Below are 19,006 nucleotides of genomic sequence, written 5' to 3'. Positions count from 1 at the left end.
CCAAGGTCAGGCTGTCTCCTGTCTCAAAAGCAATACAAAGTTTTGTGTATTCCCAGATTTTCCCGTCACCCGAGGCTCACAGTTTCCCATTCGGTGGCCCGAGAGCGGGGTTTTGAGCAGGCGAACGCCGCGGGCAGCTTCTACTTTCGCGGGTCCTCGGCCGCCGAGAGAAGACCCGAGAGTCACTGGAAGCGCAAGATGGCGACGGCGGCCGCAACATCGGCTTCGGAAGCGGAGGCCGAGCCTAAGGCCGGGCCCACGGCGGAGGGCGAGGAAGATGAGGTTAAGGCGGCTAGGACGAGGAGGAAGGTGTTGTCGCGGGCCGTGGCCGCTGCGACGTACAAGGCCATGGGGCCGGGGTGGGACCAGCAGGAGGAAGGCGTGAGTGAGAGCGATGGGGACGAGGAGTACGCCATGGCTTCCTCCGCGGAGAGCTCCCCCGGGGAGTACGAGTGGGAGTACGACGAAGAGGAGGAGAAGAACCAGCTGGAGATCGAGCGGCTGGAGGAGCAGGTGTGTCCGTGGCTGGGGCGGCGGGCTCCTTCCCTGTGGTTCCCAAGCGCCGGCCCTTCTCCCCGGTGCCCGGCCCCCGGCGGTAATTAAAGCTCCCAAGGCCGCAGAACCGCTATTAATCACCGCAGCGCCCATCGTTTGGGCGCTTCCTGCTTGCCGGGTGCTTTGCGAGTGTCGTCCCCTTGAACTTTCGCAGCGACCTAGTGAAGGAAGTAGTGTTATTCCCCGTTTTCCCGGAGGGGATTGAGGCTCCTCGTGGAGGGAATTATCTTGCTGCAGATTACACTTCTGCAAGCGGCGGCCAGGCCTTGAACTTTGAAACGACTCCAGAGCTCCCACTCTGAACCACCCGTTAAAGTATGGTCTGCAGTAGCAATAAAATGTTATTCATAAGAGAGTGGCTTTTTCTTTCTTTCTTTCTTTTTTTCTTTTTTTTTTTTCTTTTCCGGTAGGAATGACCATAATGATGAACAGCGGGACGGCGATACTAGAAACGGGACGGTAGAGGTTTCAGCGGCTGGAGGCTGAGGTCCCAGTTGTAGCCCTTCCATGCTTACGTGTGCCTAGGCAGATTTCTTAACTTGTTTGACCCTGTGGTTTCTCACCTGCAAATTGGGAGGAACAACTCCTGCATCATGTAGTTTTCATAACAGTAATTAAAGGCCCAGTGCCTGGCACCTAGTGGTAACGTGATCCCTAATTTGTAACTTCTGTGTGATCCAGGGTCCCAGCAGGAAATAGGTGGCACACTCGAATTGGGATAATTTGAGAAAAGGACAATAAAGGGGCTAATGTGAGCTGAGAAAAAAGCGTGAGCTGAGAAACCAGGAGTGAAGGTTCAGTACCTCGGGGCTCCTTAACAGCAGGACCTTGTGACCACCATTAGGCCTGAAGAGATGAGGCGGGAAAACTGTGACCAGTTTTGTGAATAGTCGTGTGGAGAGGGCACCCGAGAACAGGTGAGACACCTTTAGTCAGGGCGCGCAGCTGTAGTTTCCCATCAGGGATTGGGGTGGGGGAAGGAATACCCTGACCTCTCTCCCTCTCTCCAAACATCTGCTGGTGCCTTTGGCTGGCAAACCCTGTTGGAAGCAAGAGAGCCAGAGACCCCATGGATATGGTACACACGGGAGGGCACAGGACAGGGAGGAGAAGGTGGAGTAGAATTGGAAGGGCAAACAGAAATCAAGCACATTCTCATTTTAGTGATGAGGAAACAGGCTCAGTGAAAAGTGAAACGATTTGCTCAAAGTCACTCACAAGGGGATTTGAATTTAACCAGGTTGTCTGCGGCCCCGATGCCACATCTGTATGAAATCAGTGATGGGAAGTTGTTAACCTAGGTTGCTCAACCTTGTTGGGTGTGAGATTCCTTAGGATGGCCTCTCCGGCGGTGATACTTTTGTTGTGAAATAGTAATGATGTCCGTTGGTATCGCTCGTTCCATTCATCATCACGTCTGAACGTCAAAGGAACCAGTGGGTGTAGGAAAGTGGTTCCCTGTTCGCTTTTTATAAATAAGCATGCTGGTGTTCGTTCAGCCTTTCATGTGTTGAGAAAATGCCAGGCTGTGTCCCTGTCCTGATGGAAGTCTGTCCTTCTGATTTCTAGCCTTCGGCTTTTCAGCGAGCCATTAGCTTACTCAGATCTTACTCTTCTGTGAGGCAGGGGAAATAGGATTATTGGTTTTAGCAGAAAGGACAGGCTTGGAAGCAGAAAGATTAAATCCTTGGTGAGGAGAAGCATCTAGCTAGGGAGGAGGATGGGTCAAAGCAGAGGTGTCCTGGCTACTGGTGTCCCCTCGTTGTCTGCCCCACCTCAGGCCACAGAGGGCGGGATGGAGTTCGGAAGGGGACCACACAGGATGGGATCTGGCAAGTGATGTGAATTGAAGAGCCTCTTAGCTTTATCAGACTCTCTGTCATGGGGTCGAGGGATTGATTTTTCCCATTTTTCCAAACCTTTCTGCCACCTCCTCCTAATCCCATAGCCTCTAGTTCCTGCTGCCACGGAATAACTTCTAGACAGGCCTGTGAAAAACTCAACCTGGTCATATTTGCGAAGTCCAGTGCTCATCCCTGAGTGTAGTTTATGAAAGCTTCAAGTTGTGGTATCTGTGTAACAAAAGCAAGGGTTTCCCGTTATCTGTGTTTGTGCCCTGAAACGAAAAGTGGTGCCCTATCGGTTACTCCAACTCGCTGGTCCCTCCGTGGCCCAGGTGGTTAAAATGAGGTGCCAACCTCACAGGGCTGTCGTGGAGCTTAAGTGACCTGCTGCTTCGAAAGTTCGTGGCACATTTGACGCATAGTAGGTGCTGTGCCGAGGCCTGCTCTGTTCTTTCCTTGCCCTCCCCATGATTGCAGTGGTTGTGTCTCTTGGACCAGGCCTTTTGTTACTTCTCCACCCCTATTCCAGGTTGTGCCTCTAGGGAGTCAGGAAATCAACACATCATTTTCTGCGTTGGCTAAGCCGCCTCTTTCTTCAAAGCATCCTTTGTCGTTAATGAGGCTCTGAGACCAGAATAGACCTGTGTATGTGCTCATTCGTCAATGCCAAGTGAACTCTGTGGAAATGTCTCTTAAATGCATCCTCAGTAGGCATTTCAAACACGTACTTTTGGAACGCCTCTTCATGTATAGTATCTTCATTGTTTGGGCCTAGAAATCAGAAATTTGGAGCAAAGACCACCTTAGAGGCCGTTTCTCTACTTCATTGACTTATTCTTTCTGACCTCCATGTGATATGCAGGTAAGGGACGCTTGTATAGACAGACATTACTCACGATGACTGACAAGGACTGTCCCACTCCTCTTCGTGCTCCAAAACCACTCTCAGACCCAAGTGAGTTGAGAGCGGTGGGTGACAGGGAGAGCTTTTGCCCCTTCTTTAACAAGGAAAGTACATTTTGCACAAACTTCACTTCTTTAGTTAGTGTCACTTGAGTGCACACTTGACAGTCCATTTTGAAACATCAGCGTGTCATGACAGCCCACGTGGCAAGCAGAGGTTCACTCCAGCGCCTTCCTGGTACAAAGGAGGAGAGCCAGGGGAGATGAGAACGCTTGGGTCCTGACCTAGTCCCGTCCTTTTTCAGATCTTCATGTTGGATCTTGGGATGGGCTCCGCTTGTTAACTTTTAGATATCATGAGCAGGAGAACATTGCCAAAAGTCTTAGGATTAAAAAAAAAAGTATAGGTCGTAGTCTTACCTGTTATTGAGCCTTTGTTGTCCTTTTGCATGTAATTTGATACATGCAGAGCAGTTCACATCTGTAAGTTACAAAGGGTGGTAAGTGACTACTGCTTACCCAGCACGTGGTGGAAGAGTTAGAACTTCAGCAGTGTTGTTGCAGGTACCGTTGGGTCTTTCCCCTATTCCATTGCCCTGCCTCTCCTCCCAAAACCCGGGTAACTACTTTCTTGAATCTGCCGTGCTCCCTTTTCCCGTAAAACGTGTAATTTTATTTCCCACGTATGCATTCCTAAGTAATCTGTTGTCCACTTTTGTTCATTGATGAGCTTTTAAAAAATATACCATGCTGTATGTAATCTTTTGGGACTGCTTTCCACTCAGCATCGTGTTTCTAACATTCATCTGTGTTGCTTGTAGCTGCACTTAATTCCTTTTGACTACTGTATATTTAGCATAACATTGGGCGAGTATCCCACAATTTATTGGTTCTTCTGGCATTTGGATTGCTTACAGTTTTTTTTCTTTTGTCCTATTACCAACCAGCCACAAGGTACATTGTTACTGTTGAAACATGCTATTATCCACCATGTTTAAGAATTTCTATGGGGCACCTGGGTGGCTCCGTTGGTTAAGTGTCTGACTTTGGCTCAGGTCACTGTTCGGGAGTTTGAGCCCCATGTCGGGGTCTGTGCTGACGGCTCAGAGCCTGGAGCCTGCTTCGGATTCTGTGTTTCCCTCTCTCTCTGTGCTTTCCCAGCTCATACTGTCTCTCTCTGCCTCTCAAAAAATGAATAAATGTTAAAAAAAAAAAAAAAAAAGAATTTCTCTGAGTCAGTGTTTTTCAAACTGGGGTCATGGTTATGGGTCATGAATTCATTTTAATGGATGCAATGAGTGCCACTTTGTCATAGGTTTTCTGTCTGTGTGGGTCTGATGTTGGGTGTTCTCTTTTGTTCTGTTGGTCGGTTTGTCAATCCCGTGTCAATTCCACGGTCTGACTCTGCTGAGACTTGCAACCTGGTGAGATGAGTCCTTCCGTGCGTATTTTAATGTACCAGCTAGTATCTAGATTATTGAGTATACCTTCAGAGTGTTAGTTGAATGAAGGAGAGGGAAATATTTATTGCCGAAACGCTGTGGCAGGTGTTGGAAAAGTAGACACTAGTGTTTTTGTATAGACCTAAGGTAACCCCATACCCCAACCTCCTATAAAAGCTTTTTTAGAAAGTTAAATTTTCATTTTGAGCTAGTCGTAGACTTCCCTGCAGTTGTAAGAAATAATACAGAGCTCCTGTGTACCCTTTACCAGTTTCTCCCAGTGGTAATCTTCTTAAAACTACATATGATGTCACTACCCACATGTTGACGTTGACACAGTTGACACAGATCAGTTCTGTCACAACAGGGGTCCTTCTGGTTTTTTTATAGCTATAGTTCCTGACTTCTGGCCATCACTGTCTGTTCTCTGTTTGTATAATTTTGTCATTTCAGGGATGTTATATAAATGGAATCATATAGTATGTAATCTTTTTGGATTAGCTTTTCTTATTCAGCATAATTCCCTTAAAATTCATCTGAGTGGGGTGTATATTCACTTCCTTTTTCTGGCTGAAAAGTATTCCACAGTGTGGGTGCACCATGGTGACTTTAGCCATTCACCATTGAAGGACATCTGGGTTGTTTCCAGTTTGGGCTAATAGGAATAAAGCTGTTAGGAACAGGTTTTGTGTGACCATGGGTTTTGTTTCTCTGGAGAAATACCCACGGTGTACTTGCTGGATGATAAAGTAATTGTGTGTTGAATTTTATGAGGAACAGCCCAGCTGTTTTCCAAAGCTGCTGTATACGTGTTACCTTCCCAGCAGCAATGTGTGAGTGATCCATTTGGTTTTTTGTTTTTATTTGTTTTTGTTTTTGCATCTTCTCCAGCATTTGGTGTTGTCGTTGTTTTTTATTTTAGTCACTCTGTTAGGTGTGTAATGTTTCATCGTGGTTTTACCTTACATTTCCCTGATAGTTAATGATCTTGACTGTTCATGTGGACTTACTTGCCATCTGTGTGTCCTCTTTGGATATACGTGTTGGTTCATGTCTTTTACCCATTTTTTAATTGGATTGTTTGTTTTTTACTGTTGAATTTAAGTTCATTTACACGAGAGAGGGAGAGCACACATGTGAGTGGGGAGGGGCAGAGAGAGAAGGAGAGAGAGAGAATCCTTAGCAGGCTCTGCCCTGTCAGCACAGAGCCCAACGCAGGGCTTGAACTCACCAACTATGAGATTGTGAACTGAGCCCACATCAAGAGTCAGATGCTCAACTGACTGAGCCACCCAGGTGCCCCTTTATTGTCGAGTTTAGAGCTATATATATATATATATTATATATATATAATAAGTTTATTTATTTATTTTGAGAGAGAGAATGGGGCAGAGAGAGGAGAGAGAATTCCCAAACAGGCTCTGCACTGTCAGCACTGAGCCTGATGTGGGGCTTGAACTCATGAACTATGAGATCGTGACCTGAGCTGAAGTCACGAGTCAGATGCTTAACCAACTGAGCCACCCAGGCATCCCTAGAGTTCTAGCTTTTAGATACTAGTCCTTTATTACATATGTGGTTTGTACTTTTTTTTTTTTTTTTTTTGAAGTCTATAGCTTGTCTTTGCATCCTCTTGATGGGAGTCTTTTATAGAGCAAAAAGTTTAAATTTTAATGCGGGCCAACTTGCTGAGAGTTTTTTTGTCAATTGCATTTTCTGTGTCAGTGGATATCACGATTTTTGTTTAGCCTGTTGATTTAGTGGATTACGGTGATTGATTTTCAAAGATTGAACTAGCCTTGCATTCCTGGAACAAATTGTTTAGTCATGGCATATAATTCTTTTTATACATTGAGTTTAGTTCGGTTAAGTGTTCCTCTCCACACTGCGTTGGCTGTATCCTTAATTTATTGTATTTTGATTTTCATTCAGTAGTGTGTATTTTTGTTTTCCTCGATACTTCCTCTTTGATCCATGGGTTATTTAGAAGTATATCACTTTGTTTCCAAATGTTTAAAGATTTCCCCATTTTTACTGATTTTTGATTTAATTCTATTGTCATCAGAAAACATACTGTATATGATTTCAGTTTTTGAAAATTTGTTGAGGTTTGTCTTATGGCCTGTGATTTAGTCTCAGTGAATGTTCCATGGGCCCTTGAGGGAAAAAAAGGTGTATTCTGTTGCTCTTGGATGGAGTGTTCTATATATGTTGATTAGATCATGTTGGTTGATGAAACTGAGTTCTGTGTCCTTGCTGATTATCTGTCCAGGACTACTTTTAGTTGCTGAAGTGGAGAATGTTGAAGTCCCCATTATAACTGTGGTTGTGTCTCTTAGCTCAGTCTTGCTTAATCTGTTTTGAAGGATCTGTTGTTTGTGATCTTCCTGGTGGGTTGATCCTTTTATCATTATGTAATCCCCCCCCCCCCCTTTTTGTTTTAAATTTGAGAGAGAGAAAGCATGTGTGAGCTGGTGAGAGGGGCAGAGGTGGGGGGGGGAGGGGAGATCTTAAACAGGCTCTGTGCTAAGCTAATGCGCTAACCCACAGCCCTGGGATCATGACCTGAGCCCAAATCAAGAGTCATACACTCCACTGATTGAGCCAGCCAGGTGCCCCTGTAGTGTCCGTTTTTATCCTTCGTAATTTTCTCTAACGTCCGTTTTATGTGATATTAACATAGCCACTTCTGCTTTTTTTGGACTGATGTTTACATAGTATATCTTTTTCCATCCTTTTCCTTTCAGCCTGCCTATGTCCTTGAATTTGAAGTGAGTTTCTTACAAGGGTTGTGTTTTTATCTGCTCTGCATTCTTTGCCTTATTAATTAGTATATTGAGACCATAAACATTAAGATAGGTGTTGATATGTTAGGTCTAATGCCTGGCATTTTATTATTTTGTTTGTTTCCTCTGTTTTTTTTTGTATCTTTATTCTTGCCTTCCTGTGAGTTACTTGAACATCTTTTAATATCCCATCTTGATTTATTTGCAGTGATTTTTAGTATATTGCTTTGTATAGTTTCTTGGTGGTTGCCTTGGGTATTACAGTGTATTTAACTTACATGGTGTTTGTTCTACCAATGAGTGAAATGTGGAAATCTTTCCATTTAAGTCCCTTTACCATCCCTACTTTTAAATATCATTGTTTTGGGTATCAGATGGCCTTGAAAGTTTTGTTTCAGTTATCACATACAATTTAGAAAACTCATGGGAAGCACCTTTCCTGATACTTGCTCGTATTTCTATACTTTCTGTTCTCTCTCCCTTCCTGGTGCTCCAAGATTTATCATTTCCTTTTGTTATCCTTAAGAGTCAGTCTGCTAGCGGCAAATTCTTTTAGTTTGCTGTGGTCTCAGATGTCTGATAGCTATTTAAGCGATTTTGGTTTGTTTTAACTTTGAGTTTGAAAAGTTTCAAATATAAAAACAAGTCTCTCTGTACCTGTCACTCAGCTTCAACAGGTGTTGCCATTCTTGTTCCTCGCAGTAGGGATTTTCATTTCATTTTCATTTCGCAGTAGGTGTTTTTGTTTGTTTAGTAAAAGAGCTCTTAACCTCCATACCTGGCATGTGCTAAACCATGTCATGAAGCACCTGTTAAAATCCTTGCAAGAGGGGCACCTGGCTGGCTCAGTTGACTCTTAATCTCGGGGTTGTGAGTTTGAGCCCCATGTTGGATGTAGAGATTACTTAGAAAAAAAATTAAAATAAAGACAGTAAAATCCTTGCAAGAACTTTATGGACTAGACCTTAGTGGTGTCCCTGTTTTACAGGTGAAACACTGGAGGCTTAGAAGAATTAATAAGTTGCCTAAGGTCACACTTGGTGTTTATTTATTCATTCGTTTCATCAGAATGTTCCTGTGTTTCAGAGAGAACCCAACTGCTTTCTGATAGGGACTGTAACAGATTGGGAGAGCTTTGTGTTGATTAGAGAAAGCCTCATTCATTGATTTTTCTTCCTCTTCCTGGGGGTAAATGTTACATTGTTGTTTCCTTGGCTCTCCCAGATGGCCCATTTTGTCTGTAAGCAGACATGTGCCTCCTAACCAGTGGTGAAGAATGCTAAGTTATTTTGACGATGGCATATTAAATTTCACCTTGTGTTGTTCTCCTTTTAGCTCTCTATCAACGTCTATGACTACAACTGCCACGTGGACCTGATCCGGCTGCTCCGGCTGGAAGGTGAGCTCACCAAAGTGAGGATGGCTCGCCAGAAGATGAGTGAGATCTTTCCTTTGACTGAAGGTAATGCTTCAGCGGTCAGGCTGCTTTGATAAAAACGGAAGTGCAGGATACACATTCTTGTTTCAGTGGGATGTGTGCCTTACAGAACATTTGGAACATACAAATAAAGTGGAAAGAAGAAAGCCCATCAGCCAGTGTCAGGGGTTTCTAGTTTCTCATCTTGTAGTTTTTCTCGAAACGTAGTTGTGGTCATGTAATAGTGACCCACGTTTCGGATCCTGAGTTGTTTTTTTTTTAATCCTATATCACGATGAAAACTTTTTATGTAATTAAACTTTTCCCGCATCTTTGTGTTTCCCATTCCAGTATTTGTGTACTTAATCCATTCTCTCAGAACTAGATAATTGTAAATGTATTACAATTAAACTTTTATAAACAGTTTTAAAATTTTTATTTATTTATTTTGAGATAGCGTGAGCAGGGGAGGGGCAGAGAGAGAGGGGAGGGAAATCCCAAGCTGACAGCACAGAGCCCGATGTGGGGCTTGAACTCACGAACCGAACCGTGAGATTATGATCTCAGCTGAAATCAAGAGTCTGATGTGTAACCGACTGAGTCACCCAGCCACCCATTATAAACAGTTTTTAATGTAAATGTTTTATACCTTGTTTGTTACAGGATCTTTGGGCATTTAGGTTATTTATACTTACTTGCTTATTTGAAACATAACTAAACTGTGCATCTTTGTGGTTCAGTCTTCACGAATGTTCGTAACGGATATTTTAGGGAGGAGTTGGAAAACTCTGGTCCCAGATCCAGCTCTCCCTGCCCCGAAAGCATAACTGCCGAGTATGGAAACTGAAATCAGATCGCCGAGGTTCATTCCTGGCTGTACGTCTTACTGCTGGGTGACCTTAAGTGAATTATGTAAACGTTTTAAGACTCAGTTTTCCCAGCAGTAAAATGGGGCTGATAATAGTTTCTGCCTTATAGTACGTGGGTTGGAAGAGGTGTTCTGTGCACAACACTTAAGAGATACCTTAGTGTGTTGTCAATGCTTAGATGCCATTTTTATTAATTATTATTACTGTCACCTACAGAATTTTGACAAAGATTAAATGGGAAATATACGTAAGTACTTTGCAGAGTATAAAATGCCCAATAGGTGTAGGATATTATGTTTCTAATTATTTGATTTGGAAGCATAGACCTTCTGTGTGCTTGGTACAGGCTTTAAGAATGGAATTTCTGTGAACTGTACCAGGCTGTATAAGATGGGTGAGATGTTTGTGTGCCCGTGACTGGCAGTAAAGTCCCTGCTTTCGTCCTGCCCTTTGGTGAAAGAGATGGTGACGCAGGAGGTGCTGTTGTCTTGCAGAGCTCTGGCTGGAGTGGCTGCATGACGAGATCAGCATGGCTCTGGACGGCCTGGACAGAGAGCACGTGTACGACCTCTTTGAGAAAGCTGTGAAGGATTACATCTGTAAGTTCCCCGTGCGCTTCTTCGAAGCGTCTGCAGCGTCGCCCAGCGGCGGCCTCTCCTGCCCTGGACCGTACTGTGAGGTGTCACTGCTCAGGAAGGAGAGCGTTAGTCTAGCAGTTAGAAGGATTGGAGTTTGCTCATCGTTCTCATTGTCTGTGGTTGTCATTTGAGGATATTTGGTTTTCGAATTCAAGTGGAAGAAATATTTCTAGCAAGATAATGAATATAGTTACACCTAGCACTTTTCTGGCGGGGAGAACTTATGTGGTATTTCTAGATGACTTTTACACATTGAATGGGTTGTTTGGATTGTTTTGGACAGAATGTTTTATTTATTTACTTATTTATTGTTTATTTATTAAAATTGTTATTTTACGTTTTATTTACTTTTGAGAGAGAGAGAGAGAGAGAGGGTGTGCACTCGCGCACGAGTCGGGAAGGGGTAGAGAGAGAGAGGGAGACACAGAAGCCAAAGCAGGCTCCAGGCTCTGAGCTGTCGGCACAGAGCCCAACGTGGGGCTCGAACTCAGGAACGTCAAGATCATGACCTAGGCTGAAGTCAAATGCTTAACCGACTAAGCCACCCGGGTGCCCCCATTTTTTTTATTTTTTACGTTTTTATTTATTTTGAGAGAGAGAGTGCGTGTGCATGAGAGAGAGAACCCCAATGGGAGCAGAGGCAGGATCCCAAGTTGGCTCCATGCTGACAGCGCAGAGCCCGATGCGGGGCTTGAACTCATGAACTGCGAGATCGTGACCCGAGCCAAAATCAAGTCACCCAACTGACTGAGCCACCCAGGCGCCCCCACCTTTCCCTCTTTTAAATTAAACATCTTTCTTTCATGTGTGATTTTCCCCACTTCCTGCCGTGGGCATCTCCCCTTGTGAGAAGCGTGGGTGTCTGGACTATAGACTGCCCTGAGGGAGAGGACCTTTCATGTACCTTTTTACCAGCCAAAAAGAATTGATCGATTTTTAGTTTTTATAATCTGGATACTGAAAATTACAGGTGTTTGGGGAATATGAAATTATACCATATGCACTTCTAGAAGCTATACTTGTGTCTCTGTTCTGATGCTGCTCCTGTGGCTTCTTAGAATCTCTTGACAGTTCTTAAGGCATGATGGTCCCATGTTTTCTGATGATCCTGTTACCCCTTTGCTAAGGTCTCAGAGTCATCCTTAACAGCACCGGTTCTTTTTCTCCAGGGATCTTTTGTCTCCGCCCAGACTGTGATGTTTTTAGGTCCTTTATGGTTTGTAGTCATTCCGGCTGTCCGGCCTCCACTGCCACTTAGTGCTGAAGTCAGCGCGCCTTCCTTTTCCCCAACTGCTTCAGGGCTGCTGGGGGTCAGGAAGCTGGATAACTGTGCTTCTTAGATTATGTCTGTCTCTCTGTCTGTCTCTCTTTTTTTAATGTTTTATTTATTTTTGAGAGAGAGCAAGTGGGCGAGAGGCCGAGAGAGGAGAACAGAGGATCTGAAGGGGGCTCGGTGCTAACAGCAGCGAGCCGGATGTGGGGCTCGAACTCACGAACTGTGAGATCATTACCTGAGCCGAAGTGGGACCCCCCACCGACTGAGCCACCCAGGTGCCCCAGATTATGTGTCTCAAAGTAGTTTTGAATGGGGACCCACAGGGCTTTTGTGTTGTTTTCAGGAGCTTTAGAACGTGGAAGTTGTGTCACACGTTTTGTGAATGTTCAGAAACCACTATGAAGCCACTTTGGTCTGCTTCCTAGTTTTTAATTGTGTTTTGCGCATTTGAAGGTGCACGTACTCCCGATTTCAGACCATCTGGGAGGCGTTCAGTGCTCCAGTAACAGAGTATGCCTGTGGCCCTTTGGCTCTTTGATGATTTTGAAAATCGGGTTCCTTGGTCTTTGGAGAAGGCCTCGTGCAGGGGCTTCATGCCCTGCTTTGGAACCTGGAGTCCAGTGACTCATTATTTGCTTCTCGTAATTATTGTGGACCCTGTACCCTTGGGTTTTCTGAGTTTAAAATACTACTCATAATTTTTACACCTTTTTAGATTATTTAAATATTGGGAGGAGTTGTGAGGTAATCCATTGAAAATTCCCTTCTCTTCCCAGGATGAGCTGTTTCATAGACCATCTGTAGACATGACTCAACCATCACCAAGGGTTTCTGCTCCAAGAGCTGCTCTTTTCCTTTTTTTTTAAAGATTTTATTTTTTAAAGTGATCTCTAGGGGCGCCTGGGTGGCGCAGTCGGTTAAGCGTCCGACTTCAGCCAGGTCACGATCTCGCGGTCCGGGAGTTCGAGCCCCGCGTCAGGCTCTGGGCTGATGGCTCGGAGCCTGGAGCCTGTTTCCGATTCTGTGTCTCCCTCTCTCTCTGCCCCTCCCCCGTTCATGCTCTGTCTCTCTCTGTCCCCAAAATAAATAAACGTTAAAAAAAAAAAAAATTAAAAAAAAAAATAAAGTGATCTCTACACCCCACGTGGGGCTCAAACTCATAACCCCAGGATCAAGAGTCACATGCTCTTCTGATGGAGTCAGCTGGGCGCCCCTCTTTTCCTTTTTTATTTTGCAGCCTGTGTGGAAGCTCGGTACTGGTGAACTCAAACAGAGTAGCTGACGAACTTTGGCTGAGGTCTTTGAAATAAACCCGTTTCAGTGAAAAAGCAAGCCTTGGGAAAACGTGCAGTAATTCTCACATAGGCTTCTTTATTTTTTAAGTGTTTTTATTTTACAAGGTTAGCACAGGCCCGTGAAATTATTTTCAGGTCTTTGAAAAGTGACTTAGTAGGCAAAATGTGTGCCGTAAGAATCACTGCCTTTCTGAAGAGTTTAGCTCATCGGTCTGCTCTTAAAAGCAGCAGGGGTGAGTATGTGAAAAGTGTAAAAGAAAGTGGGGAAAAAACCCAGGGCCACCAGGTCTTCTCTGTTGTTGCTATGTAAACATCATTACACCTGGAGGCTTAAAATACAGACTTCTGGTGACAGGATTGGTGCTTTTAATTTGTCCTTTCACTTCCAACAGTAGGTTTAAAAAGGAATCAGTGTTCAGAAGTTAAAAAATTCTGGGCTTTGCAATCTTTCTGGAAGTTGACTCAGATTCGTAACTATTTTCGTTAAACTCTGTTAGTGGATTCCTTCAGTTTTAATAAATAAGCTTGATAATCACAGTCGTATTACATATTCCCTCCTGGCATATTCTGTTTATGAAGTACAACTCGATCGTCGAAACCTGGTAGGAACATGGTTTAAGATACACTTCTTTTTGAGCTGCAGTATTAGCATTATATGTAAGTTGGGATGCTTGTTGATGTTCCGTTAACATTTTATATGAATTTGTACTGTTTTGGTGGGCACGTTTATTTTGCGATGCATCAGAACAAAAGTTTTGATATTTGGGTATTTCATATCCTGAACTGATTAGAGCACTTCTTCTTAGGTCCTAACATTTGGCTCGAGTACGGCCAGTACTCAGTCGGTGGGATTGGGCAGAAAGGTGGCCTTGAGAAAGTCCGCTCTGTGTTTGAAAGGGCACTCTCATCGGTTGGCTTACATATGACCAAAGGACTCGCCATCTGGGAGGCTTACCGGGAGTTTGAAAGTGCGATTGTGGAAGCTGCCCGGGTGAGTGCCCCCGTCTCTGGGCCCAGTGCTTGCCTTTGAACAGTCGGGGCTCTTTGTAAGTGGTCTTGGAGGAACACCGCTAACAAAATGGTCTTTGCCAGTCCCCTAGTGGGTGGGCAGTGAAGTAAATCGGTAGTCTTTGTGGAATAGCAACAATGATTTGTTGGACTGAAAAGCAAATGACCCTATGATTTTTTCCTGATGTTTAAAAATACTACTATTTCAGTTACTGGTTCCAGGTGAATACACAAGAATAACCACGTCACTCTAAAACACATACACACACATACACACACACACACACACACACATATACAAACACATATATATGTGCACATATACACATACATATGTATATGTATGTGTGTATGTGTCGTGTCCAATGGTAACTGCAAGAGATTTGACCCCATCATAATTAGATTTTTTTTTTCAACGTTTTTTATTTATTTTTGGGACAGAGAGAGACAGAGCATGAACAGGGGAGGGGCAGACAGAGAGGGAGACACAAAATCGGAAACAGGCTCCAGGCTCTGAGCCATCAGCCCAGAGCCTGACGCGGGGCTCGAACTCATGGACCGCGAGATCGTGACCTGGCTGAAGTCAGACGCTTAACCGACTGCGCCACCCAGACGCCCCATAATTAGATTTTTTAAACTCTCATTTACAGGATTTTACAGCCCCTCCCAGTGTCCCCTCTCCCCTGTGTGTGTGTATGCACACAGTTAGTGTTGGCAGTTAGCGGAGCCCGCCGGCAGTTAGGTCATTACTAAAGTGGCGCTCTTTCTTCTTGGTGACATCCCTATTGAAGAGCCTGCAGCGGTGCCTCTAGCTCACCCCGACTGAGGCATCAGGGCCGACGCCTTTGGCTGACCCAGCCCTGTGTGGGCCCTGCTCCCGCAGTCCCCCCTCGACACTCAGGCGCTTGCCGTCCCCTGTTCCCACGCCGTTCCTTCTCTCTTGCTACGTCCGGAGAGCCTGCAGATGCACCCCAAGTGCCAGCTCCCCCGGGAGTCCTTCCCGATCTCCTCCCTTCATAACGAACCGCAGCCTCCAAAACCAGCTTAAATAAAGCCAGCCACGGGACTTCGATACCAGTGATACTTTTGTGATATCTCCATTCGGCCCCGTGGTAGTCATTTGTATAGAATATAGTCCGTATATGCATTTCTTATATTCCTTTTTGCTTTTCACTCCATCTTAAACACTTAGTAGCAGAGACCAGTTTATTTTTGAATCCCTTGCAATGTTTGTCACAATACCTCATGCATAAGAGGTCAGAAACAGTTTTTTACTTTCAACTAAAAACTTGTTGAAATATTTTTTGAAGTAGGAAGAACCAAAAAGTTTGTAATTTACTACACATTTGCTTCTTTAGCCCATAGCTGGCTTCCTTTCCCCTTTTGACCGGGAACAAACCTTTGATTCACAGCTGGAGAAAGTCCACAGTCTCTTCCGGCGACAGTTGGCGATCCCACTCTTTGGTAAGAGAAACCGACATGTCAGTAGCCGGCCCTTCCTCCATGGTTTTTAAAATGCCTGGGGGTCTGTCCTGTCATTAGTCCTTTCCTAGCATCCTGTGAGGCAAATGTCGCTGGTGTTCTTGCTCTCACTGGACAGTGTCACTGTGTTTTGGTAAAAATATACCTTGAATTGTTAATGCTCAAGAGGATTCTGAGGGTCAGCAGCAGACTTCCCGACTTGGTTTCCTACGTTAAGACGTTGTTGGTGGAGAGGTGGGGTCACTATAGGGTAGGGAAGCTGACCCCCTATATTTTCTGGGGAAGCTTTATTGAGTAAGGGTTCCATTGTGAACATTTTCTCTTTAGGAGTAATCTCTTCGGTATCAGAATGGGGATTTTCCATAGGCTTCTATCATTCTTCCGGGGGCGGGGGGAGGGATGTGATTTGGTTCAGGAGCACTGTTGACTGGAAGTGTTCCCATCTGAATTTCTTGGGGGGTTTGGTAAGGATTCTCCTTTTTGGGTAAATATATTTTGGTAAGCCAAGCCTTTGAAGCTCTGGTATTGGTATTGAGTGTGAGCCGCACCTGGAGGATTTTTCTGGGCATGGGAAGAGTTTGGTGCTTCCATCTTATTTGTTCCCTAGGCCTGGTTACGTGTTGCACATCCCTGGCACTTCTGGATAACTACTTGAGCCCAGGCATAATTTCTCTTTTTACTTCACGGTTTATTTGGATTTGATTTGACAGATTTATAAAATGGCTGGCTTTCCAGTTGAATCCTTGGGCGATATGCAGAAAAGCCTAGAACTCAGTGGCTTGTAGGTGTCCCCTCATGTACCACTGTGACATGGCACAGCCCAGTGAGTAGAACATGACCTTGAGCCTTACTGCCTGGCTCAAGGCCTTGCTCTACCATTTGATGTAACTCTCTGCTTGCGTTTCCTCATCTGCAAAATGGGGATCACGATAGAACCTATTCCATAGAGTTGTGAGGATCAAATGAGTTAGTGGATGGAGAGTATTAGATCATAGGAAGCAGTGGGTGAGTGTTGCTATTATTTAATTAACTGCTTAGTTAGTTGGTAGGGCTGCTTGGGGAATTGCCTTGAGACAGAATCTTAAGGTCAAGTCTGGGCCCAGTAGAAGATCCGATCCTAAGAGCTGTTGTGGCCGCTGTTGTGGGAGGGGCTGGCAACATCCGAGTCTCATGGTTGCATCTCTGGTTGGGTTGATAAAACCCATGGCAAGACCTACGGGGCTGAATCCATCTTTCAATAGATATGGAGGCAACATTTGCAGAGTATGAAGAATGGTCAGAAGACCCAATACCGGAGTCGGTAATTCAGAACTATAACAAAGCACTGCAGCAGCTGGAGAAATACAAACCCTATGAAGAAGCGCTGGTAAGTGTTGGCCTCTTTTACGGTAAACGTGTCCCTGCAAACTTTACCCTGATCGATAGTTGCAAATAAAGCGGTATCTTTAAAATCTGTTTTGTTGTGAAATGTGTAGAGTGTATAAATGTGTACGTGCAGTTTACATCCTAATAATAAAGTGAACGTCCATGTACCCACCACCCAGGTTAAGAAATAGAACATTGCCAGTACCTTAGAAGTCTCCTATGTGCCCCTCTCCGATTGCTTCCTCTTCCCTCTCCCGAGAGGTAATCACTTTCCTCACTTTTGTGATAATCGTTCCCTCGCTTTTCTTTATAGTTTTACAATCTACGAACATACCTTTGATTAACGTATTGTTTAATTTTGCTTGTTTTTTGAGCTTTTATATAATGGAATCATGCTGTGTATTTTCTTTCATCGACCATGTTTTTGGGTTGTACCCGTGTTGATAAGTATAGTCCATTTGTTTCCACGGCTATCGAGTTGTGTATGTGTGTGCTTCGATTTGTTGACTCGTGTTCCTAGGTAGTTGGGTCGCTTTCCCGTGTTTTGCTAGGAGGAGCAGCATGTTTCTGACCGTTCTTGGATGTATCTCTTGGTACACGTGTGAGGAGAGTTCCTCCAGAGCGCGCACCTAGGAATGGAATTGCTGGATCGTCCCGTCCGGTGGGACTGTTTTCCGCGTCATCGGCTGACGCTCCTAGCGGGGGGTTCTCAGCGAACTCGGGGTTCTCGTCGTCCTCACCAGCCTTGGATATCGACATACTCAAATTTTACCCATTCTGATGGATCTGAGGTGTAGCTTTAATTCGCATTTCCCTGGTTACTACTAAAGTTGAGCATTTTTTCATATCTGTTGGCATTCAGGTTTCCTTTTTTGTGAGGTACCTGTTGAAGTCTGTGACTCGTTTCCCTTTCATTTGTGTTTTTTTTAATTAATTCGGAGGAACCTCAGATCTTAATCCTTACTTTTGGTTGTATGTATCGCAAAAACTTCCCCCAAGTTTGTGATTTGTCTTTTCAAGGTGTTTAATGGCATCTTTCCATGACTGGTTCTTAATTTCACTCTAATTGGATTTATCATTCTTTGTCTTACAGTTTGCGCTTTTGTTACGCTTAAGAAATCTCTCCATGTTCCAAGCTCATGGCTGTTCTTATCTCTGTTTTCTTCAGAAAGTCTGTAGTTGTGTGTTTCATGTTTAGACCTTCGTATGGAATTGATTTTTGCATATAGCATGAGATGGGGTCCAGTTTCATTTTTCCATATGAGACCAGTTTTCCAGCACCAATTTTGATCATTCCATCTTTCCCTCGTTGATGTGCCGGCCCACATCTGTCATAGATTAGCTCTCCATTTGTGTATCTGTTTCTGGGCTTTCTATTCTGCCCCACTGGTTTATTTTATACTATCATAATACTGATAGTTTTATAAATTTTGCTCGTAGGTGACATGAATCCCACCCATGTTGTTCCTCTTCAAGAGTGTTTTGTCTTTCTTTAGTCCCTTTTTTTAAAAATAAATGTTATTTATTTATTAAGTTTATTTGTTTATTTTGAGAGAGAGAGAGACGGAGCGTGCGAGCAGGGGAGGGGCAAAGAGAGAGGGAGAGAGAGAGAGAATCCCAAGCAGGCTCCATACTGCCAGCACAAAACCCGATGCGGGGCTCAAACCCACAAACTGTGAGATCATGACCTGAGCCAAAATCAAGAGTTGGACGCTTAACTGATAAAGCCACCCAGGCACCCCTGTTTTAGTTCTTACTGCTTCTGTTGAATAGAATCATCTTTTCAAATTTTATTTAAAAAGCTGTTGAATTTTTTTTTGTTGGAATTACATTTTCTCTGTAGATCAATTTGGGGAAGAATATACTTGTTTAAAATTTTGAGTCTTCCAATCTATGAACGTGGTTTATAGGTCTTTGCTATTTAGGTTGTGTCTTTCTGTAAAATTGTTTAAATTTATTTTTGTCTTCTGTATTAATTTTTGTCTGTTTTCTTTATAAATTCTTACCAATGATTTATTGATTCTTTTGGATTTTCTGTGTTGACCATAGTATTTGGTTTTTGTTTTGCTGACCATAAGATTGTCTGTAAGTGGTGTTTTTCAACCTTTCTTGGCCTTAGAATACTT

At 44.0% G+C, this 19,006-nt stretch overlaps 1 protein-coding gene across 2 annotated transcripts in view; it reads left to right on the top strand.

The window, feature by feature from the left end:
* The first annotated feature begins 132 nt into the window (after window positions 1-132).
* SART3 (spliceosome associated factor 3, U4/U6 recycling protein) overlaps window positions 133-19,006 on the top strand; it is a 36,556-nt gene continuing 17,682 nt past the window's right edge. The window contains exons 1-6 of one of the 2 annotated variants that reach the window (XM_006938660.4): window positions 133-513; window positions 8,866-8,992; window positions 10,311-10,415; window positions 13,832-14,016; window positions 15,392-15,497; window positions 16,757-16,881. In XM_006938660.4, the coding sequence (XP_006938722.1) occupies window positions 199-513; window positions 8,866-8,992; window positions 10,311-10,415; window positions 13,832-14,016; window positions 15,392-15,497; window positions 16,757-16,881 (963 nt within the window). In that variant the 5' untranslated portion in view covers window positions 133-198. The remainder of the gene's footprint in view (window positions 514-8,865; window positions 8,993-10,310; window positions 10,416-13,831; window positions 14,017-15,391; window positions 15,498-16,756; window positions 16,882-19,006) is intronic. The other variant, XM_003994865.5, reaches the window with a different exon arrangement.

Source organism: Felis catus, chromosome D3 (genome assembly GCF_018350175.1).
Source record: "Felis catus isolate Fca126 chromosome D3, F.catus_Fca126_mat1.0, whole genome shotgun sequence".
In the NCBI taxonomy this organism is placed as follows: Eukaryota; Metazoa; Chordata; class Mammalia; order Carnivora; family Felidae; genus Felis; species Felis catus.
The sequence above is the reverse complement of the archived record's forward strand: the minus strand, read 5'-3'. Positions and strand labels throughout refer to the sequence as shown.